Raw genomic sequence first — 25,276 nt, forward strand, 5'->3', positions numbered from 1 at the left:
AGTGTAGCCTAAGTGTACAGGGTTTATAAAGTCTACAGTAGTGTACAGCAACATCCTACGCCTTCACATTCACTCACCACCCACTCACTGACTCCCTCAGGGCAACTTTCAGTCCTGCAAGCTTCATCCATAGTAAGTGCCCTATACAGGTGTATCACATTTTATCTTTTATATCATATGTTTACCACATCTCTTCTATGTTTAAATACACAATACTTCTATGTTTAAATACACAAATACTTACACCTCTGTGTTAAAAGTGACTACAGTATTCACTACATGTTTGTAGCCTAGGGGCAACAGGCCATATGTACCATACAGCCTACGTGTATAGTAGGCTATGCCATCTAGATTTGTGTAAGTACACGCTATGGTGTTCACACAATGATAAAACTGCCTAATGATGTATATCACAGAACACACTGCTGTAGTTATGCAATGCATGACTGTACATGATTTTTAGAATTGTAACAGTACAGACGTGCATAAGATATAAAGTAAACCACTGTCAACACACCTAGTCTCATTTTCCAAGGTGCTTTTGGTTATATCTGTTTTTGATTGGCAGTCTTACAGTTCAAATGTTTGTATCCTCCAAAATTCATACTGAACCTTAATCCCCATTATAATGGCAATAAGAGGATGGGAAATCCAACTATGGTATTTGAGAGGTGAGAACTCTGAGAAGTAGTTAAGATTAGATGAGATCATTAGGATGGGGTATTAGTCACTTCATAAGAGGAGGAAAAGAAACCTGAGCTAGCAAGCTCAGCTCCTTCACCATGTGATGCCCTACACTGCCTTTGGACTCTGCAAAGAGTCTCCAATAGCAAGATGGCCCTCACCACATGCAGCCCCTCAATCTTGGACTTCTCAGCATCCAGAACTGTACAAAATATATTTCTTTTTGTTTTAAATTACTCAGTCTCAGGTATTCTATTATAGCAACAGAAAACAGATGAAGACAGACAGCGATCAGTCTAAACACTATTGAGTACACTTCTATTTCTTGGTTAGTCATCTTTAAGCAGTGCCTATTGACTTTATGGCATTAAGAGAATGAATTATCTTAGAGAAACCATCGCACACTTCCAAATTTTGCTAGTGATATTACTTAAAAATTCTTATCTATTTTGACTCATCAACTTTAAATGGTACTTCTAGACTCCACGCTATATAAGATGAAGAAACCATACAAACAGGCAAAACTCGATCAGAGAGTAATTCTATGAAGCATTTACCTTGTTCATAAAGTAGTTTCATATTCGAATCTTTGCAGGCAACTAGATTGTTGAGTAACGCAATCACACTTTGCATGGTATTACCCAGAATGCTCTCTTGATGTTCCTGCAATAGATCATAATTGCCAACATAACCATACAGAAATACAATTACATCATCATAAAGACAAATGAACAAATGATCTCCATTTCTTCATTCTTTGCACAAGGTTAAACAATTACCTTTTTGAGCTTTAATGAAGCACATCCTTCTGTGTTAAGACAAATCCCATCAGTGAGCTGAGTGAGCTGGGAGGGAAGGTAAATCACTCAGACACCAGTGCTGCAGTACGGACTCCCCTGCCCATGAGCTGAGAGACAACACATGGTCCTCCATGCTTTAGGTGGGTGACAAAGGAATTCAAGTATGTAGAACTCAGAAGACCATGCTTGAAGATGAGTTTGAGATCACAAAAGAGAACTACTTCAAGCAAATATTTCTGCAGTTTCAACATTATGCTGGTACTGATATTTTCCCACTTTAGTACATTTGATCTGATTTATTATATTACTGCTTCAGTGCAATAGTGCAATAAGCTACATTTGGACCTAAAAGAGTGAATTGTGAATTCTGCTTTCCTCAACGCTTAGCATCATACAGGAGGGAGTAACTTAGGTCCTAAAGAGAATGGAAAATGAGTTATTTTTTAGTCTTAATTTCTCATTTTAAAGGCAGAATCATTTCTTTGTAATTTTTAAAGGGTCTTACAAACAACTTGCTTTGCTTTTGTTCCCTTTTTCATTGCTGTGAATATTTTTTAAAATTAAGCAATTAACACAGATTATAATTGAAATTATTAAATTTCATATAATTCAAAACTAAAGAGGCAGTCTTTGCAGTCTGCAACTAGGATGAGGCAAGAGAGACACACAGGGTGCAAAATGTAAGGTAGTACTCCTCACTCTCAGGTTCCTATAAGTACCTACTGAGAGTGAGGACTCCTAGGAGTCTAGCTTGCCCCGCTCTAATTCCTGTGCCCATTCACCATGACTATTCTGCTAACAACTAATCCAACCCCGAAAAGCAACAAGCATATTAATTAGTAGGCTTAATCTAGACCTCTTCATATTCATTTTCTCCACTCCTCACGCACAGAGAAACATATGGTTTGCTGTGGGGTTGTTTTTTAACGTATAGCTATTTTGTGCCAGGCACTATAGTAGGCACTTGAGGTATGCTAGTGAACAAAGTCCCCTATCCTCACATAAATAGACAGCAAAAAGCATAATAAATAAGTGAACTGCATAATGTATTAGAAGATAGCAGAGTACTCTGGCAAAAAAGAAAAAGGCAGAGCAGGGAAGCAAGGTTGAGAGGGCAGCAGTGGGGCTGCACATGATTTGAAATTGGGTGGTCAGGGTAAGACTCATTGAGAAGGTGTCATTTAACAGAATTTTTTTTTTTTTAATTTTTTGAGATGAAATCTTGCTCTGTCGCCAGGCTGGAGTGCAGTGGTGTGATCTCGGCTCACTGAATCTCCACCTCCCGGGTTCAAGTGAGTCTCCTGCCTCAGCCTCCCGAGTAGCTGGGACTACAGGTGTGTGTCATCATGCCCGGCTAATTTGTGTGTGTGTGTGTGTGTGTGTGTGTGTATATATATATATATATATATATATTTTTTTTTTTTTGTATTTTTAGTAGAGACAGGGTTTGACTGTGTTGGCCAGGATGGTCTCGATCTCTTCACCTCATGATCCATCCACCTCAGCCTCCCAAAGTGCTGGGATTACAGGCATGAGCCACCATGCCTGGCATTTAACAGAAATTTTATTTTACCTTTTAAATGCTGAAGCCTCTTGGTATCTCTTAATTCCTTTTAATAAGCTTTTCTTTTTAAATAACCTCAGCTTTATAGAAGAGTTTCAAAGATAGTACAGAGAGTTTTCATACATCCATCACCCAGTTTTCCCTCATGTTAACATCTTACCCTAAACATGTTATATTTATCAAAACTAAGAAATTTACAGATATTAACAACTCAACTACAGACTATTCAAGTGGCACCAGTTTTCCACTGATGGCCTTTTCTCTTTCAGAATCCAATCAAGGATCCTTATTTTACATTCAGGATCATTTATTTTTGCAACAAATACTAAGTGCCAACTATTCTAGGTAGTTGGCTTGTATCAGTGAACAGAACAGAAGAAAAGTCCTGCCCTTATGGTGTTTACCTTGTACCACGAGGAGAAGACAATAAATAACATAACAAACAATTACAAGATATGTTAGAAGGTGATATATGCTATGAGAGAAAATAGGGAACAGGATAAGGTGGCTTGGAGTGCTGCAGGGGAAGCTGCAATGCTAGAGCAAGCAAAGCATAGCTCCTTCAGAAAATGACGTCTGAGCAAAGATTTGAAGATGTAGACACGTGTTCATTCTCTTAATATACTTCTAGACTCTGTCAGCTAAGTTTCTTTAGGATTGTTGCATCTATGTTCATAAGTGATACTGACTGATGAGTGACACCCTCTTCTGATTTTAGTATCCATCTCATGCTAACCTTGTCCATCCATTTTATTCCAAAAATATTTCTTGTGCATCTAATATGTGTTTCTAGGAGATCTGGTAGAACTCACTCATACAAACAACTAGCCTCCATACATTTCTACCAGTTGTGTGGAAAAACACACATAAATTCAAAGTGCTTTTTCTCTTCTCTCACTCAGTAATAATCAACACAGGAGACTTCTGTGACCAAATGTGTGGGGATTTTCCCCACACATGAAGCAAGCAATCGATTCTGCAGCTGACACAAGCTGAGTGTTCTCTGATTCAACTCCACACCATCTACCTGGAAATAGTATCAGACCCCATAGGGCGAGGGCTCAGTCCCACAAGGCTACGCCCTCCTCCCTTATTCTGACACTCATCGCAAGTCTGGGGCTCTGGAACTTCTGACCCACCAGCATCAAGTTGGGGTTCCCGTGATTCCCTCTTTGGGTTCAATTAATTTACTAGAGCGGCTCACAGAATTCAGGAAAACACATTTACCATTTTACTATGAAGGATATTACAAAAGACACGGATGGAGAGACGCATAGTGCAAGGTATGGGAGAAGAGCTGTGGAGCTTCTGTGTCTTCCCTGGGCACACCACCCCCCAGCAACCTGTATCTATTCAGCTATGTGGAAGTTCTCTGAACTTTGGGGTTCTGTTATAGGTCCTTTGGGGTTTTTATGGAAGCTTTGTTAGGTAGGCAAGACTGATTATATCACCGGCCATAAGTGATCAACCTAACCTCAGCCCCTTTTGCCTCCCCAGAGGTTGGGGATTGCGACTGGAAGTTTTCAGCCCTCTAATGTTGCCTTGGTCTTTCAGGTGACAAGCCACCATCCTGAAGCTACCGTAGGGGATGCCAGCCATCAACTCATTAGCATACAAAGTGACAGCACCTGAAGACAGAGTTTCTAAGGATTTTAGGAGTTACATGCTAGGAAACAGGGGAGAAGATCAAATATATACTTCACGATATCACACCAGTAGAACTTAAAAAGAAACTGAAAAAACAAAACACTTCTACTCAGGCATCTATAACATCTTGAATCAACGTGGTTATTTCTATTTCCCTAGAAAACCATCTACAACATCTAGATTTTCAAACATGTTCTAATAAAATCCTACAAAGCATTCTATTACACCTCCACAAAACTTTCCTGGACCCTACTTATAATGCCTTTTACACGGTGTCCTCTCTCTTGTTGATCAGACTCACCAAAGCTTTATCTATAGATGATATCAGACTTTTCAACAAACCAGCTTTCCATTTTAATGACTACCCTACTTTTTTTTTAAGTTAGTCATTATGAATGACTAACAAATTTCCCACTTATCTCTCCTAGGTATACGGTAGAATGGCATTTCCCTGCCTGCTTGGAAAATGACACTAGTGATGAAAATGATACTTGCTTTGGTCAATTAAACTCACATGGGCAGAAGCATTAACAGCCAGTGACAGCTTCATCATCCTGTCTTTTCCTCTGCCCCATGATCTTCTACATGGTGAGGCTTCTAATGGTCTGGGTATCAGAGAGAGAACATGAAGCAGAGAATCCAGGAACCTCTTGATTGGACAACCTCTCTATTGACAGGGCTTACAAAAATACCCACACTGAACCTGGCTCTGAAACTGCTTTCTCAGCAGATTTGTACCTCCCACGGATGAGAGCCACTTGATTTCATATAGGTTTTGCCATGTATGCCATTGTTTAACACAAGACAAAGTATTTGCTTTCCAAATACTGATGACTAAAAAATTTGAACTTCAGAAACACACACTTAAGAGCACTTTTGCAGTGAATGTTAATGTTTGAATGTTTCACTGACACCAGCTTAAGAAGATTAATGTGGAAGCGATGGTCTGCCACCAATTTCATCTAATTATTCTTACAGTTGGTTGGAAGGAAAGGGTGATTAATAAGCACCAAGATGACACTACATGTTACTCGTGATAAAATAACTAACGATACATAGAAAACCTGTTCTTGTGAAGAAAGTGAAGCTAATAAATCTTTTATTTTTGGTCCCATTTGGTAAAATGACACATACTGCTCCTTGTTCAAAGACCCATCTGTCAGCAAATATAGGTCAGTCTTACTAGAAATAAAACTATTGTTTCTTTGAGATACACATTTTTGTAACTAAATGCACATTTCCTACAATACCCTTGGCAATAACTTTGCTCATTCTGAAGTCAATACCTCAGCTTTTCCTGTACTCATGAGTGAGTGCCACTTGTTGATATAGGTACTTCCTTCAGTACAAAAACTAACTCACCCTAGATGCTAAGAACACAGAATCAGATCCCAATCAATCAGGTCCTGGGGCCCCCTTCCCGGAGGTCCCAGAGTCACTGCAGAATAAAGGCCTCTGCCTGCCCCACTATTCAATCTGCAGAGGGGTATAAAACTAAGGTACACTCTATCAAACTTCCCCACTAACATTATTACTAGGAGTACTTAGGAAAAAAATATCTGATGCACAGAATAAAAAAAGAGATGAATAATCCCATAACCAGTCTGGAGGAAACTGTTCCACTTCTGTTCTAGACGTTATTAAAAACACTGTTTTCTTTATTGTCTTTGTTGGTTTATAAACTATCCATAGATCATGAACTTTGCTCAGAATAAAGGGCTTTATAAAAATTATATTACAGAATTATCTTTACTTGCTCTTCCTTCTTATAGGTATATATGCCTTCTTACATAGTGCAGTGGAGGGAGACCTTGAGAGCACAGTAATTGTTTCTGCTCAAGATGATGACACGGTTCTCTAGGTGAACTAAGAGAGCTACTGCTCTGACCTAGAGCATCATTTCCCCAGAAAGAATGCTAAACCCATGCAAAGGGCAGTTGAGAAGGTGTAAATGTGAATTGAGCATACTTCTATTAACTTGTATCAAACTGTGCTATTTTGTTTATCTTAGCAACTTTAATAAGGTTTTTTTCTTGTTCACAATCTATCAGCTTACGGGGGTAAACTGTGCACTGAAAAACATTACATTTGCCTCTTAAAGTCAGAGGACAGGAATATATGAAAAGAGAAAACTTGAGAGTAAACATGTGGGGCTCAACTTCTTCTTGGGTATAACTGGAAGATTGGTGGAAAGAGACAAGGGTGTGTGCATGTTTTATTCAAAGACCATAGGTCAGAGCTGGAGGGGAGGGATGATTCTGACTAAAGACTATTTCATCATTAGATGCTCCTCTGGGAGAGCCCCTCCTACTCCTCCAAATTTAAGACTGAATTCCAGGGTAAAAGAGCAATACAGGAAATTAGGTAAAATCTTGATATATATATTTTTTTCAATCCTCACAGCTCATTAATACAGCAAGGAGTCTATACTTTTGGTGCCCTGACACATGCAAGGAGAGATGAAAGCAGGTGAAGACCTGCAACAAGGCTTTCGGGACAGGGTCAGGGGCCCAGTTACAAGCAGGGCTGCCACATGGGCCCAAGCTGGGGCAAGACAGCACTGATAATGTATTGAGAACTTACTATGTGCCATGTCCGGCACTCCACTTCACCTACATCGTCTCATTCAACCCTTACAAAAACATGGAAGGGGCTATCGTTCTACTGTTTTTATCAACAAGAATTGAATGTTAGTGAAGTCAAGTGTAACTTGCCAAACTCTTCATTGGTGAAGCTGAGATGTGGTCTATGGGATGGCAGAAGCCTTGCCCCTAATCACCATGAAGCATTGCCTAGTGATCAGAGGAGGGCACCATGCCAGGGTCACCCAGGCCGGTCAGCACACTCCAGGTTAACCAACACCACCTGTGGACCCACAGTGTTACCTGGGAGAAACTGAAAGAAGCCTAGAGTGGGGGCGGGGAGGGGTGAAAATCTGAGAAACACTAATCTGGGGCTGTAATGGTGATGCTTATCCTTCCTTTCATTCCACAACATTCCCTGTCCCCTCCCCCCACCACCGGAATCTTCTGGCTTCATAAGCGCCCTCAATATTTTTCACTACACTGTAAGATGTATAACCCACATGCCTGTAATCCCAGTACTTTGGGAAGCCAAGGTGGGAGGATCACAAGGTCAGGAGATTGAGACTATCCTGGCTAACATGGTGAAACCCCGTCTCTACTAAAAATACAAAAAAATAATTAGCCAGGCATGGTGGCAGGTGCCTGTAGTCTCAGTCACTCGGGAGGCTGAGGCAGGAGAATGTCATGAACCCAGGAGGCAGAGCTTGCAGTGGGCCAAGATCACGCCACTGCACTCCAGCTTGGGTGACAGAGCAAGATTCCATCCCTAAATAAATAAATAAATAAATAAAAAGATGTATAACCCAAGAAACATGATGTGGGTATTAGGCAATTACAGGAAAGGAAGGAATAAGCACAAAATAAAAATACATACTAGGGCCACTATCAACAGTCACATTATTCAGACACTTGTGTTCACACTGACTGACGGGGAAAAAGGAAACAACTCGCAGAAGATGGCATCGTTGAGAGCCCACAAAAGGCAATTCCACTACACTTTAAGATTATGACGAAAATATTTAACTCCTTCATCCATAATCCATAAGCCCAGCTAACCTAATTTATGTGCCTAATACCAGTATATGGACATTTCATAAACAAAACACCTGAGGGCTTTAATAAAACATAGCATTTGCCAGTAGAGATAATTAGGATTGAAGCAGCAAAATTCTAGTGTTTGGCAACATAGATGAAACAACTTCATTAAAATGTACAGTTTCAGCAAATGAAAGGCAGGAGAGCACTGGACCCTGAAGAATCAGCCTTCTCAAAACTAATTGCTTCAGTGCTTAAAGAGGACAGCTCTGAAATACCAAGGGCACAGCAAGGAAACACTAGTAAAAAATGACCAGCCTTTCCAAAGCAGTTTCACTGTAGACAGGGCATTCTACTTTACTCTGATATTTGACAGTGTAAATGCCACTGAAAGACTTCAGATGTCTGAATTAAAAGTTTGGCAAGGATCTAAATAGTCAAGGTAGAAAATACCTTTAACAACTAAAAGTAACAGTGAACCATGGTCACTCTCTTTTGCCTTTGGTTCAGGCCAGAATTTAACAACGAATTAACAACTAATTAAAGGACCACAACTAATCCTAGGGATGAGAAACCACAGAGAGAATGAAGAGCAAAGCACACACGTGTTGTGCACACAGCGTCTACAATCTCTTAGAAACACATATCACATCCTAGTCAACACATACCTAAGCTACATTTCAGAAAACAAACCTGCTGTTGCTCTAGAGAACAGCAGTCCATCGTGTACTCCATGTACAACAGCACCAAAGTGCTGCTCCAGGATGTACTGGTGCATCCAGTCACTTTATGTCACAAACATTCTCACACCTGGCTAGATTCCTAGAGCTCTGAGACCCAAGCTCAGAAAAGTCTTCAGAGTATTCAAGTGAAATAAATGTTTGAGGGCAAGAGGACACATTTCCGTATTACTGATGACTTCTCACAAGGCTATGTCACAGGCAGCTTAAACCAGACTGACCAACATGGTGAAACCCCATCTCTACTAATACAAAATTAGCCAGGTGCGGTGGCACGTATCTATAATCCCAGCTACTTGGGAGGCTGAGGCAAGAGAACTGCTTGAACTCAAAAGGCAGAGGTTGCAGTGAGCCAAGATTGAGCCATTGCACTGTAGCCTGGGAAACAAGAGCGAAACTCCGTCTCAAAAACAAACAAAAACAAAAACAAACAAATTCAATGGAATCTAAATTGAGTTCATCTCCCTTTGCCTTCACACTTTCCTTTCTTTTCCTCTTTCTATTGGAGGTCCCACAGCTTGCCCAGTCATCAGCCACAAACCTTAGAATCATCGGGACTACTGCCTCCCTAGTGTCTCCCTCATCTAGTCAGCCACAAAGTCCCCTCGAATCTCCCTTGAGCCCCTCTTGCATCTATCCTCTGCTCTCCATTCCCATGTACCTGCTTAACATCAGGCAATTGGCATCCTTAGCAGGGTCTCCTAATGGGTGTCTCAACTTCCAGCCTCACCTCCACTACTGCTACCAGACTCCTCTTTTTTTTTTTTTTTTTTTTTTTTGAGACACAGTCTCACTCTGTCACCCAGCCTGGAGTGCAGTGGCACGATCTCGGCTCACTGCAAGCTCCGCCTCCCGGGTTCACGCCATTCTCCTGCCTCAGTCTCCAGAGTAGCTGCGACTACAGGCGCCCTCCACCATGCCTGGCTAATTTTTTATATATATATATTTTAGTAGAGACGGGGTTTCACCGTGTTAGCCAGGATGATCTCGATCTCCTGACCTCGTGATCTGCCCGCCTTGGCCTCCCACAGTGCTGGGATTACAGGTGTGAGCCACCGCGCCCGGCCCCAGACTCCTCTTTCTAAAGTGGCAGAGACTCTATCTCCAGCTGTGGGGCTTAAATCTGGAAGGCTGTAGGCCAACGCAGGGAACATTGGTTTACAGTAAGCCCAAGGTCATTGCTACCACAGTCCAGTTTCTGTCCACAGCCCTGGTTGGATTTAAAGCCCTGAAAGGAGGGGAAGCCACAAAACTCATCGGACAGCAGATGCAGGGATGTTGTTACTCCCGTGCTTTCAATCCAGCATTATGATGTGGGAAACATTCTTACGAGTTTTTGAACCAAATACGGACCCCTAGGGCTAAGAAACAGGAAGCTGAGTTAAACTGAAAGGGCACAAGCCAATTTAAAATTAATTCAGTCTTTTACCTCATAAATAATGTACGTGGATTTCTTAGGAAGAAAGACCAGGATTTAGGGGTCCACGGGGGGAACGCTTGGAGTAGGGTGAAGGTGCTGGGGTAACTGCCCGTGGGCATTTGCTCTGCTAGTTGTACATCAGATAAACAGCCCCTCTGCCAATGTGGTCAGCGCTTCTAGGGGTTGAGCAGGCTCTGACGGGCTGAGGAGGCAGAGGAAGAACACTGAAGCCTGCTTTTCTCCCCTCGGTAGCCAAAAATGTATGGTGCTGTTGCCCCGGGAGTCTGGAGATATAGATTTAAGCCCCTTCTTTTATGTGGAGCATCATCATTTGAAGGCTTCCTCCATCTTTCTGATCAAAGACATGAGAGAAGGCAATTTAAAATTATTTTTAAATTTGACTGACAGATACTGTAGAGGCCCTCTAGCAGCAGCAAATACAAGTTATGATTAGTGATACATTCCAGCTAGCACAGAAGGGAGTATTTGGATCAACTAGTACCATTTGCCAATCAGTATGCTGAGCTTTTCTTTAGAATTCCAGTTCTCATTCAACACCAATGGCAGTGCACTGTGAATGCCCTTCTGGCAGGTTAATTGTGTCACTTGGCTTTCCTAGCCCTACCCTTTCATGTTATTTAGGCTTCTAGCAGGAAGCTTCCATCCTCTTGGCTCTCAATGTGGCCCTATGCCTCAAGGCAGGAGCAGTGGGCCAGAGCCAATGCTGCTCAGGCAGGAGAACCCTGGCAGCGGAGCCAACGGGAAGCTGCCAGGACCAGCTCCCTGGGGATGGACTGTGCCCCTTTTATGTATCTGCCTGTAGCGTTGAAAGAGAGGCCAATCTGCCACACAACACAGTATCTGAGCTAATGACCAGCCCAAAGTAGGGAGGACAAATGAAGAACTAGAACACATCCAGACATGCGACTCCTTTAGTCTTCTCCTCACATCCCTGCCACTGTTCAAAAGCAAAAATAGCAATAAAAATAGTAATAACAAAGTCCTAGCAAACTAAAGTCACTCTTAAAAATGCAGGCCAGATGTTGTTTCCTGAAGCTGGTGTCTGTGGGGAAGGCTGCCTCGAGTTGAAGACTGTTTTCCTCACTTTCCTGTGCCTGCTTGCATCACTGTGGCCATCAAGTATACAGTAACTGTTGGTTAATCCCATCCCTCACCCAGTGCTCAGTGCCTTGAGGGCAGGACTGGGACTTTTTTTTTTTTTTTTTTTTTGAGACTGAGTCTCACTCTGTCGCCCAGGCTGGAGTGCAGTGGCCTGATCTCGGCTCACTGCAAGCTCCGCCTCCTGGGTTTACGCCATTCTTCTGCCTCAGCCTCCCGAGTAGCTGGGACTACAGGTGCCCGCCACCTCACCTGGCTAGTTGTTTTTTGTATTTTTTAGTAGAAACGGGGTTTCACCGTGTTAGCCAGGATGGTCTCGATCTCCTGACCTCGTGATCCGCCCGTCTCAGCCTCCCAAAGTGCTGGGACTACAGGCTTGAGCCACCGCACCCGGCCAGGACTGGGACTTTTAATCGGGTCCCCAGTGCCTACGTGCAGTCCCTGGTACACAGTGGTCTCTGAAAAATTAATGAAAAAACAGTCCTGCTCAAAGTTGCTTGGGTAAATACAGCTACAGAAGGCACAGACAGTGTGAGAGCCTCCTTCAAGAAATTAACTAGTCAGTGACTAAAAACTGCCTTCAGTTAAGCAATTGATAAACATTTATTGAGCACCTAAAATTTGCTAAGTAATGGTGTGAAGTAGAACTACAAAAGGATAAAAAAGGCCTTTCCCAAAATGCTTTCAATCAATTTATATTCACTTTTGAATAATGTTTGCAAAAAGTGATAAATTCAGATTTTTTTACTTTAAGTAAAATACACAAAAATCTCTCACATGCATGCTAAACAATGGTCAAGCACTCATGAAGCACTTGCATTGGCATGGAAACACATTTTCATGAAACAATTTTAACGAGATTCTCTGTAAAAGATAACTGCTCACAAACATAAAGTGTCCCATCCTAAAGAAAGAAAATGTCAAGCGAAAAAGAATGGAAAGATTAATTATACACAATTATCACAAGGCAATTTTCAATTTGAGTTGTCTTTTTCTGTGGGAGTGTACAAATTTTTCCTAATGGGAGTTTACCAAGTGTTGGTACTCACAGTCCAGTTTCGAAGAGGTACTAGTAAATCCTGCAGGAAAAATTATTTCAGTGGGAATTGACTAGAGGTTTACTTAAAGCCAAAGTTTTAAAGAATGCAAAAGTATAGTGTGGTATAGCAGAAAAAAAACTGGGCCGAGTCCAGTTCTAAGCCTTGGCCTGCCCCAAACCAGCTGGAAAGCCTAAAGCAAAGCAAGAAAATAAGCTACTAGACCTTGGAAGAATCTTAGAGACTTTTGTAGTTCAATCCTTTAATTTTTAAATTTTTAATTTTTTTGAATACATAAGAGGTGTATATATTTATGGAACATATGAGACGTTTTGATACAGGCATGCAATGCATAATAATCACATCAGGGGAAATGGGGGTATCCACCACCTCAAGCATTTATCCTTTGTGTCACAAATAATCCAATTACACTTTTTTTTAATGTACAATTGTTATTGACTATATTCACCCTGTTATCAAATACTAAGTCTTATCCATTCTTGCCCCCACCCATTAACCATCCCCACCTCCCCTCCAACCTCCCACTACCCTTCCCAGTCTCTGGTAACCACCCTTCTATACTCTAGCTCCAAGAGCTCAATTGTTTTTCAATCCTTTAATTTTAAAGACAAAGCAATTGAATCTCTGAAAGGAATATAAAGGGGAGGGTCAGGACTTAAAAGTGCATCTTCCTTTCCTATTACCTCACAATTATTTACCTTAAAATCACATCAGGGCTTATAGAGTCAAAGGTGTAATTTTATACTTGATCTCAGTCAAACGGCCAAGAAGAGATTCAAGGATATAACTTTAAACAGATAAAATGTTTGCCCACACTGGAGTAACACTGTAAACACTGCTCCCTGGAGCTACACATTTGGTTGCCCTTAACACCTTCTGTGCTAGGTCAGCTCTTACTCCTGAACGGCAAGTGATGAACAGACTATTCTGGAGCAAATGGGAATACCCCAACATAATGCATGCTGACCCTCAGGCCAGCAGTACTTTTTGAATCTAATAGAATTTTTCAGTTTTTGCAGCAGAAGGCTATCTCTAAAGAGGTGATAGTCATCTTACAGTCAGGGTTGAAATTTTAGGCCAAGAGCACCATTTTCCAATAGAATATTCTAAGCAGGTAACTTAGAACTGCAAGCATGTACATTTATGATATGTTTAAAAATCAGCAGCAAAAGGCAACCTGGATCTTTGTCACTCATCCTGGAATTTGCAGAACTTGGTATTTTATGCATGATCACACTTCTGTTCCCAATTTCCATAACTGAAGGCAATCAGCTTTCCTTTTCTTAGACTCTACTTAGAAAATAACCATTATATTTGTTTACTCACTTTGGAACATTCAATAAGCTCATTTTTGGCCACATAATGACACACGCTGTATCATCTTGAAGAATTAATGGTTGCAACAGGATAAAATGATTCCAGGAATATTTCACCTCTCAAATAATCTTTTGTGTCTTTACTGGCATATTTTTATTAACTGGAATTAGAAGAAACTCTAGATATAAGCATAAAGTGAGCAGTATTAATGTAGGTCAATAAATTAATAAATGTGGGTCCAAAATGTTGTGCTAAACAATCACAGGAAGTGTCAATTAAGGAATCCTGTGGTGGGAAAAGGTTTGGAAGAAGGGATTAATAAACCCACAGACCCTGCACATAAGTAGGGTGTGTGCTGGACAAGCAGGAATAATAAGGAAATCCTAGAAGTCAAGAGACTGGCCAACTTGTTCAAGGGAGAAAGTGACCATATATTGGCCAGTCTCCATTTCCAAAGTCCAGAAGGGAACTCTTGAGAGCTTAAATTAATTTCTTCAGTCAAGCTAGGTTGAGAGTTTCCCTAAGGGCCTTGAGAGATCAGGTGCAACCCAACCTTCCTCTTCAGTATCTATTCTGGGACAAATACTTATGGGGTTCTTGGCTATACGCTGAGTGTTTAAGACCCATCTCAGAAGTACTATTTGTCATGTCCACTGTTTCTGCATCAAGGCACCAGCCCTACAAGTCCACAAGAGGCCCCCTGAACAATGGAATGAGGAAATGGGAAAGAGGAAAAGGGAAGGCTTGGTGTTTTTGTATTTTTAACTGCTGTATCCCAATAAATGAGCTTCAGCTTTAAGGGTTTGTATGTCAAAGTGGCTTGATTAAATTTTCCTCATGAAAATCAAAGCGAAAACCAGAAACCAAAATGAGCGCTAAGAATGAAGGGACAGAGGAAGCGTGCAAGTGAGAAAGGCTAGGGAGAAAGGGAGGATGGAAAGGAAGGAAGAAGGAACAGATGGCTTTACCCATGAAGAAAACTGAGTCCAATGAGGCTAAGCTCAGAATACAACCCCAGTTCCACAGACGCTAGCTCCAAAGGCCTCCCCACCACAAGGCAGCTATTCACTTCAATCTGGAACTGGCATTTTTTGCTAAGAGTGAGTCGAAAGACCTGCTGACCCACGTGTTAGAGAGAAGCGCACAGACAGGGTAGCTCTGTCGCTGCACTTCTGTTTTCCTGGCATGACCCACACCATTACCCATGGACATGGAGCAGAAAAGCAAGTGTAGTCTTTCCCTTTCACTATCTCTAACTCCAGGCACTTCAAGTTGTTTCTCGACTCATGGAGCACACATGTGAGGACTGCTTTCTTGTTGCCATACTCCCACCTGGCCACCCACTGTACACAGAGTAATGGTGTCACAGCCTCTTTTGCATGTGAATTTCAATGAGCTGCTAATGACTAGATGTGCCATCCCCTCAGGCTGACTGGCTGGTACAGAATCTTGCTGGTGTCCATGACAATGGATAAGCAGCTGTCACAAGTTTGTATTTATAGGGGTAGAGCACAGAGCAGGTGCTGGTCTTTAGGAGATGTCCCTGAGCTTCAGGAATATCCATACACCATTGTGCACCATTCCGATTTCATTATTAGACAATCTTATTAGATAATCTTAGAATCTTATCTCTCGGGGCACAGATTAACAAGTTAAACCAATTTTTATTTAAAAAAAAAAAAAACCTGTTTGGGAGGCACAAGAAATCATCTATATATTGAAGTTAGGATAGTTTCATTTCCCTATACTATGTAGTTCAACACAATGTAGGCTCTACTACACCAGGGCTAGGGACACCCCCAGAGAGAAAAATGCCAACAGCAACAACTGTGAATCACAGCATCCAAATCATTGTCACCAGATCCATTAGGACAGAAAAAGAGGTAAAACTTTAGGTAGGTGGAAACATGTTGTTTAAAACTACACAGGTGAAAAGCCCCATCCTTACAGCAACAGAGAGCACCCAGTTGCATCACTGTGCATCAGCTGCCTCATCCAGGTGCATGGCTGGGAGCCCAACCCAGAAGCAAGCAGCAGGGGAGGGCACTGCAGCTTCCAGATGCGCACATGGACGCCGAGAGAAAAGTGATCTTCTGAGGACTCAAGCTAACCTCCAAGGCCCTTTTCTGCCCTAACATTCTTTGATGCTAAACCCAATGCTCTGTTTTTCCAAATTACTCCCAGGAAAGACCACACAGGGAGAATATTTGAATCAAAGGTCAAATAATGTCAAATTTTAACAATTTCTAAGCTTTATGACTACATTCAAACAAAACAGTTTTGCACAATGTCAATTTTATTTGTGGATTAAGGCAAAGATCATTCAAATACAAGTTTTAGCACAAGACTGACATCCCCCATTCACCCTTTCCCAGAATATACACTCATCAATCCAAGAACAATATAAAATTGTAACATATAGCAAGAAAAAAAAATCCTCAGAAGCGTACCTTTCTTCAGTCCCGAAGGAATCCTATATTACCAGACTCTAGCTAAGTTACCATAAAGTCCAACTTCATCACACAAATATTGGCCAGGGTAGGTGGGTGGAGAGGCAGGCAGAGAGTACGTTTACCTTCTCAGTCACAGGGTTTTGCCACATAGAATGGAAAAACCAGAGGACCCATTTAGACACAATGAATGGATTATAGCTAAGCTCCAACATAAAAATAACAAGAGGTTTTAATGAGAACTTATATACATTTAAAACACAAACATATATAAACACAGATCTACAATAAACCCTTTACAAAATAATATGTAAACAATTTGTTGGTTTTTCATCATTTTTAGTCTTCCCTGCAAATGTGTTTGTATCATAGAAAATGGACTATTTTGAAAAAAGTTTAAAAAATAATCTCCACTGCACACAATTGAATGTCATTTCTTTGACAATCTATATGAAGAACAGGCTAGGCCAAGCCCACCCCAGGTCCTTACACCAGTCCCAAATCTACACCCAGACATGAGCCATTTGGGAGTTCCCATCCAGGGCATGGTAGGTCAGACAAACACAACAGGCTAAGGAGTGGTGCCATGTGCTAATCAAGGCATACCAGGAGAGAGGCCAGAGTGAGCTGAGAGGTTTTAGGAAGGAAATGCAAATGATCTGGGCCAGAAGAACCAGCAGACTCAGAGAGGTCATGAACTTGGAGAGGAGCACAGGCTGTGGCTGTACAGATGAGATCAGACAAAAGTCTTGCAGTTGAGTGAAATGGGAAGTGACAAAGGTACACTGAGGCTGATTACTCTGAGCACCTGGCTAGAACTTTTGCAAAAAACACCTAATCTTAGTGATAGGGTTTAGCTGTGTCCCCACCCAAATCTCATCATGAATTGTAGTATCCATAATTCCCACGTGTTGTGGGAGGGACCCAGTGGGAGATAATTGAATCATGGGGGTAATTTCCCCCATACTGTTTTCATGGTAGTGAATACTCATAAGATCTGATGGTTTTATAAGTGGAAACCCCTTTCGTTTGGTCCTCTGATTCTCTCTTGTCTGCTGTCATGTAAGACGTGCCTTTCGCCTTCTGCCATGATTGTGAGACTTCCCCAGCCACATGGAACTGTGAGTTCATTAAACCTCTTTTTCTTTATAAATTACCCAGTCTTGGGTATGTGTTTATCAGCAATGTGAAAATGGACTAATACACTTGGTTAATAAGTACCTAGGATATTCATTTATTTTGAATTCAGGGGGATTAAAAACAAACTAGAAATACACTGTCATTATAAATCAGATATATCACCTATATTATGTCTGCATAGAGTAGACAGAAGCAGAGGTGTGTCAGCCTCACGGTCAGTCCCATAGAGCCTATGCTGCCAGCTTCATGGAGCTCTTCAACTCATCTCTGAGGAGGCCTTCATCACCTTGTTTTCTGCTTTCACATGGCCCTGTGGGCCTCTGGGCGCTGACTTTAGACTGAACCAAAATAACTAGGCTCTACCTCTCTGGTTGGAAAGGCCAGAACCCTCTCCCTAGTTACGTTAAACCAGGGGGAAATATTTTCTGGAAGTTTTTAAAGTGTATGGATTCTTAACTACTCCTATTTCTCAAGTGCTACAAAACATAAAAGGTTAGTACTACTACTGATTCTGTTATTGTCTACAAATGTGATTTAGCTGTAGATAATGCTTGAAGGCAAAGGGATAACTAGATGCATTCTCAAGAACCCTCAGAGCCTCTGCACTTTAGAGACATTCATCAATAAGTCTTACTTTTGTTTTCAACTTTAGAATCAAACTTCTTTTTTGTGAAAGCTCTTAGATAATGATATTTATGGCTTTCAGGAGATGGGGTGGGAGAGGGAATATATGAAATTCTGAATGTGAGGCATTGATATCAAACAGCAGAAATGAAAAAAACATAGTACTATTAGCTATTTTTGTTTTTTAATGGAACTCACAGGCTTCTATATGCTCCCCAGAAATGCCTCAGAGCTGCAGTGTGGCAGGAAGCCTAAATGAGGTCTCAGAAAAGATAATGGAGCTTTAATGATGGAAATAGTAAGAAAATTAAATCTAATCATGTTCCATTAAACATACTCTTAGCTCCCATTTTTACTAAATTATTTTATTATGAGTTTGCCTCTGTCTATTGAAATAACCTTTTACGGCAATTTGATTTGCAAGCATAAATAAGTCTCATTTATTTTCTACTATGAATCTCTGTGGGATTAATAAGAAGAGATGGATCATCTAAAATTTTACCCATTCTGCAATCAGGAAGTAACCATTCAGAGAGATGAATTCTTTGTTTTATATTTATATTTGTGAGGAAAGCATTATACTATAATTATAGTCTCATTTAACAGTAACATATCACCTGCCAGGGACATGATGTTAGACCAGGAAGCTCCTTTTATACCAGCCTCTTGAAAGGGCAGCCAGAATCATGCACACCTTAAGTGTGGATCTGTCCTATGCTCCCAGTTACCTCACCTCCTCAGGCTCATCCTACACTCCCATTCTTCGATGGACCTTTACCATGTTTGGAGTACTTTGTTATAACTGACCAGAACTGCTCGACTGTTTGCTTCTAACAGGATGCTCTTGCAAAGCCATCTAGATGTGGATCCTCGGTATGGCATGGTGAATTGTAAACAATCATGCAATCTGTCAAAAGGTACACAGGGATGCAGTAGAGGAAGACAGAAATGGCTGCAGCTCTGGTCTTTGCAGAGAACAGAAGCACCTGTCATAGATGCAGATGGTGTTTTAAAGAATCTTTCCAAAACCTATTTGCTTCCAAAAAGTGTCACGATGAGAAAGCTATGAAGTCTAACTGAAATCACAATTCACTAATTAAATGGTTCTCTGGGCCAAATCTTGATTGAGTCTATTAGAAATTAGAGGACTTAATGAGGAAAACCTCTAATTTAAAAAGAATGGTATCAATGGGAGAAGAGATTGGGAGATTATACAAAGACCAGACATGAATCCAACCCTGTCTTCTAATTTTGTATTAAGATCTAAAGACAGATAAAAATTATAAAGGATAAACTAATGAATCTATTCTGAACTATGGATCATAACATTTAGTGAATATATAATAACTTTATTCTTCTGAGGCAGTCTCACTCTGTCACCCAAGCTGGAGTGCAACCTCCACCTCCCAGGCTCAAGTGACCCTCCTGCTTCGGCCTCCCGAGTAGCTGGTACCATAGGTGCATGCCACCATGCTCAGCTAATTAATTATTTACTTATTTAGTAGAGATGAGGTCTCACTATATTGCCCAGGCTAGTCTTCGGCCCCTGGGCTGAAGTGATCCTCCTTCCTTGATCTCCCAAAGTGCCGGGATTACAGACAGGAGCCACCATGCCCGGCCAAGAAATAACTATTAATATGTACATATCAAACAACACAGTAATAATTTTCATAAACCAGGAGATGTGGGAAGAAATATGCAAAAAACATACTAATAATAGGGTACTTTATTTACTTCCCTCAATCTAAGGCAGATGAAGGGGAAAAATTAGTAAAGATGAGATTTGAACAACATACTCAATAAGATATATAAATGTCAAATTCTAACTCAAATAAACAGAATAACCAAGAACAATCTTCAAGTACACACAAGGAACTTATTAAAATTAACAATAGCTAACAATAACCACTCTGAAAAAGAAATTAAGAAAATATTTCCATTTACAATAGCATCAAAAAGAATAAAATATTTAGAAATAACTAACCAACGAGGCAAAAGACTTGTACACTAAAAATTATAAAACACTGCCAAAAGAAATCAAAGACACAAAGCAATGGGAAGACATCCTGTGTTCATAGATCAAAACATGTAATATTGTTCAAATGTCCACACTACTCAAAGTGATCTACCAGATTCAATGCAATCTCTATAAAAATTCGAAGGGCACGTTTTTGTAGAAACAGAAAAAAAATCCTAAAATGCATATGGATTCTCAAAAGACCTAAAAAAGCCACAATAATCTTGAAAAAGATGTACAAACTTCTCCAAGTTTTCTCAGACTCGCTGATTTCAAAACATACTACAAAACAACAGTAATCAAGACAGTACAGAACTAGCATAAATACAGACATATAAACCAATGGAATAAAACAGAGAGCCCGGAAATAAACCTGTGCATATATGGTCGTACAATCTTTGACAAGTTGCCAAGCTTACACAACAGGAAAATGAGACATTCTTTTCAACAAATGGCTGGAGAAAACTAGATGTCCACATGCAAACAAATGAAGTTGAACTTTTACCTTATACCACATACAAAAATAAACTAAAAATGGATTAAAGACATAAATGTAAGCTCTAAAACTATAACACTTCTAGAAGAAAACATAGGGGAAAGCTTCCAGACATTGGATTTGGCAATGATTTCTGTTATATGACACCAAAAGCACAAGCAACAAAATAAAAAAACAGATAAATGAGACCACATCAAATTTTAAAACTTCTATTCATCAAACGAAACAACCAGCAGAGAGAAAAGACAACCTATGAAATGAGAGAAAATTTGTGCAAATCGTACATCTGATGAGGGGTTACTATCTACACTGTATAAAAAACTCCTATATTTCAATAACAACAAAAAAATTAAAAATAGGCAAAAGACTTCAATAGACCATTCTCTAAAGATGAAATACAAATTGCCAACAAGCAGATGAAAAGATGCTTAGCATCACTAATTATAAGACAAACGCAAATCAAAACCACAATGAGATATCAGTTCATACCTATTAGGATGGCCCCTATATATTAAAAAAAAATGGTGAGGACAGGTAGAAACTGGAACCCCTGTACACTGTTAGTGGGAATGTAAAATGGTGTAACCATTATGGAAAACAGTATGGAGGTTCCTCGAAACATTTAAAGTAAAATTATCATTTGATCTAGCAATCACACTTCTGGGTATATATCCAAAAGAATTCAAAACAGGATCTCAATGAGATGATTGCCCATTCATGTTCACTTCTGCATTATTCACAGTAGCTAAGATATGGAATCATCTTGAGTGTCCATCAATGAATGGATAGGGAAAATAGGTTCTATATGCATATTGGAATACTATTCTCTTTAAAAAAGAAGGAAGTGCTGTTATTTGCAACAACATGGATGAATCTCAAGGACATTATGCTACGTGAAATAAGCCAGTCACAAAAGGAAAAATACTGTATGATTCCATTCCATGATGTAAAGTAGTCAAAATCCTAGAAGCAAAAAGTAGACAGGTGACTGCAAAGAGATTAAGGGAGGGAAGAGGGTCGAAAACAATGTTTAATGGAAACACAGTTTCAGTTTTACAAGACGAAACAAGTTCTAGAGATTCATTGTACGACAATGTGAATATACTTAGTGTTAATAAACTTTACATTTAAAAATGGTTAAAATGGTAAATTTAATGTTATGTGGTTTTTGCCACAATAGAAAGATATTAGAAAAAAAGTGGTCACAGAATATGTTAAATGACTTATGAGAACGTAGTCTATGGGAAGTACTGCAGGAAAAACTATTTTTGTTTCTTCAATATCAGAAAGAAAGAAAAAGAAGGAAAAGATGAAAAGAACTTAAAAGATGTACTATCAATGTGAACTTATTCAAATAAACTGTAAAAAATCATTTAAAAGACAATTGAAAATTTGAACACTGACTGGATATTTGATAGTATTAATAAATTATTAATTCTTAGGGGCAAAAAAACACGACACCACCAGCCATTTATTATCTTAGTTTCTGTAGCTCAGAATTTCAGGCAGGCTCAACTGGGTTCTCCACTTAGGGTCTCACAATACTAAAATCAAAGTGTCAGCTATAGGCAACACTCTTATCCAGAGGCTCCATGGAAGAATCCTCTTCTGAGTTCATCCAGATTGCTAACAGAATTCAGTTTCTTGTGGCTGTAAGACTGAAGTGCCTGTTCTCTTACTGGCTGCTGGATGAAAACCACTCTCAACTGCTAAAAGCCACTCTCAGGTCCTTGCTCCATGGATCCTTCCATTCCAAACAGAATTCTCTGGCATTCACTCCTTCTCATATTTTGAGTATCTCTGATTTCCTATTCTGCAACCAACTGAAGAAACTACTTCTCTTTGAAAAGCTCATGTCATGAGGTTAGGCCCACCTGCATAATCTCCCTATCCTAAGGTCAACTGATTAGCAATTTAATTAAGTCTGTAAACTCCCTTTTGGCATGTAGTGGGGATAGAGCTCCTGGGAGACATATTAGAATTCTGACTGCCACACTGATAAAATGCATTGAGGTTGAATTTGACTCCATGTAGATATATAGCTTTGAAATCCTGAGAAAGAACTATTACCTTATAGGTAATCAGAAAAAAGCTGTGAAATATTCATTTGGTACCTTAGTTCCTTCAATTCCCAGTAGCCTTGGATTATAACTAGATAAAGTCACCTGAAGGCAAAGGCTAAATATTACCTATCTTGGTAGTCCTAGCCCCTACGACCTGGCACAATACCAGTGCTTAGTAATATTACTTTACGAATTGAAAACTGAAAACACCATGATGCTCTTGTAAGTGTTGTTCATGTCACAGATAAAAACTTTAAAATTAAATCGTTTAATATCAGTTAATTAGCACTTATAATTTTAGTATTTAATACAATTTCCTCCAGTTTTTAAGCTGAAGACAATTGAAAAGTGATCTTTTGTTATTTTCTTTATAACAGATGACAATATATGATGAACAAAAGATTAAAATGATTACTTTAAATACAGCTTAAGTCAGGAGCACTAATTAGATCTGCCAAACTATACAAAGGAACTAGAAGTTCTTTTATCCAAAAGATTGCTGTTGAAATCAGGCTTTGGCCAGATTTAAGGACATCTGGGCAGACAGGCTTCAGGATGCCAGAGAAAGGTGCCACAATAGAACTGCAAACAAAAGAAGCAGGTGGTGAGGAAAAAACACACACAATGGCCTACACTAAAGGAGCAAAAAGCAGGAGAAATATACATACATAGAACATCTGACTGACAGGACATTTTATTTAACACATGATCCTTTGTAAAATGCAATTAAAATATACTTTTGGAACCTAAAAATATATACTTGCATACAAACTTGCCTATATAACTTGATTTTTCAAAATTACATTCAATTCACAGATAAAACCATTATGCTTTGAATTTTCAAATTTTCACAGAAAAATTATGACAAAAATCATAGTGTTTGAAGCTAAAAGAAACTGTGGGACTGAGTTCACCACTCTGAACTGTTATCTATGGGCAAGCTGAGGATCTGAGAAGAACAGGCAACCAAAGAGTGGCAAGAGACACCCAGGTGTCCTGTCTGCTACCATTCTGGCCTGGCTGTACATCACACAACCTCTGCATCTACCAAACAGCAGGGCAAGTGCACAGACCCATTCTAATAACAAGACCTTATTCCCTAATGCATAAAGCATATTTTACAATGTGATTTATACCAGTGAACACAAATTATAATAATCTACATTGATATATGAAGTTTTAAAACACAAAAATTTAAGGTTACAGTTGATATATAGGGCATCCAGTCATTTAAATAAATTTAGGTATGACAGTCATATATTTTAAGCCATGGTAATAAAGAAAACATAAAATCAATGAAGCACTGAGTTCAGTATTTTTTAAGATGGTCCTAAGATCTCAATTGCTATTTCCATTTAGCAAGTTCTCATTAAGCAGTATGTGTCCAGTGCCAGCTAGTGTTGTTGATGTTCAGCCACATGGTCCCTGCCTTGTGTTATTAACATTCTGGAAGGAGAATGAGACACGTCATAAAATGGATATTCTTGGACTTCACCTTCCAACCATGAGGGATTAAGAGGATCTGCAAGTACCCTACCTCTGTCAAACATTAGAAAATTAGACAAATATTAAAAAAAAAATAGCACAGGACTATGATCTCTAAAAGAGAAATAAACAAGTGAGGCAAACCTACCATTGACCAGCTGTTCTACTATGAGTCACTTTTCAGACAGAGCCATAGTGAGCAGGAACCTATACAGAATCCAGCAATCTAGATAAGTTAAGGAGAAAGGAAATAGAGTGTGGAGATGCTAGAATTTAGGTGGTAGAATTCCAGAGAGAAGAGAGTTACAAAGAGAAAAAAACTTGGGAAATCTGTACAAAGGTTCCGGTGGATTTTTGAAATCAATCTGCATATGCACAGGAAAAAACACCACAGGCCAGGCCAAAAAACAAAACAAAAAAAAATCCTAAGAAATGAGTTACTAGGTAAGAGTAAGAGAAACAATTCCCAGAGCTCACACAACGCCAGGGAATCACTGCAGTTCTCACCAGCCAGACCACAGAGGCCACGTTGAATATACAGTGACTTTTGTAAAAATAATTCAGAATGGCAATGCCTTAGAAACAGAACAGTCTTACTCCTAAAATAAAGGAACTTCTAAATATGCCTTAAAAGAGCTTTAAAGCAAACCCCTAAAAAGTTAAAATAATGTAAAAGTAACTTTATTGCCTACCAGAAAAAAATCCAACACTCTTTAGAAAAATCTACATGACAGACTTAATGCAAAATTTACAATGTCAGAAATGAAATATTGCTAGACAAAAGAAGAAATGCAAAAATGGGACTCATAAAAAGAAAAATCAGCCAAAAAAGTCAAGACCCAGAAATGACAGAAATAGTCCAAGTTCAAACAAAAAAGCTAAAATTTCTATTATAAAGACACACTATAAGCTCAAGAGTGTAAAGAAAAATGAATATAATGGGATAAAGAGATGTTTCAAACAACCAAATGCAAGTTTTTTGTTTTTGTTTTTGTTTTTGAGATGGAGTCTCGCTCTGTTGCCCAGGCTGGA

At 39.7% G+C, this 25,276-nt stretch overlaps 1 protein-coding gene across 1 annotated transcript in view; it reads right to left on the reverse strand.

The window, feature by feature from the left end:
• ULK4 (unc-51 like kinase 4) overlaps window positions 1–25,276 on the reverse strand; it is a 728,320-nt gene that overhangs the window by 336,189 nt on the left and 366,855 nt on the right. The window contains exon 32 of the mRNA XM_011950984.1: window positions 1,242–1,347. Within this exon, the coding sequence (XP_011806374.1) occupies window positions 1,242–1,347 (106 nt within the window). The remainder of the gene's footprint in view (window positions 1–1,241; window positions 1,348–25,276) is intronic.

The sequence above is a fragment of the Colobus angolensis genome, unplaced genomic scaffold, assembly GCF_000951035.1.
Source record: "Colobus angolensis palliatus isolate OR3802 unplaced genomic scaffold, Cang.pa_1.0 Scaffold311, whole genome shotgun sequence".
Lineage (NCBI taxonomy): Eukaryota > Metazoa > Chordata > Mammalia > Primates > Cercopithecidae > Colobus > Colobus angolensis.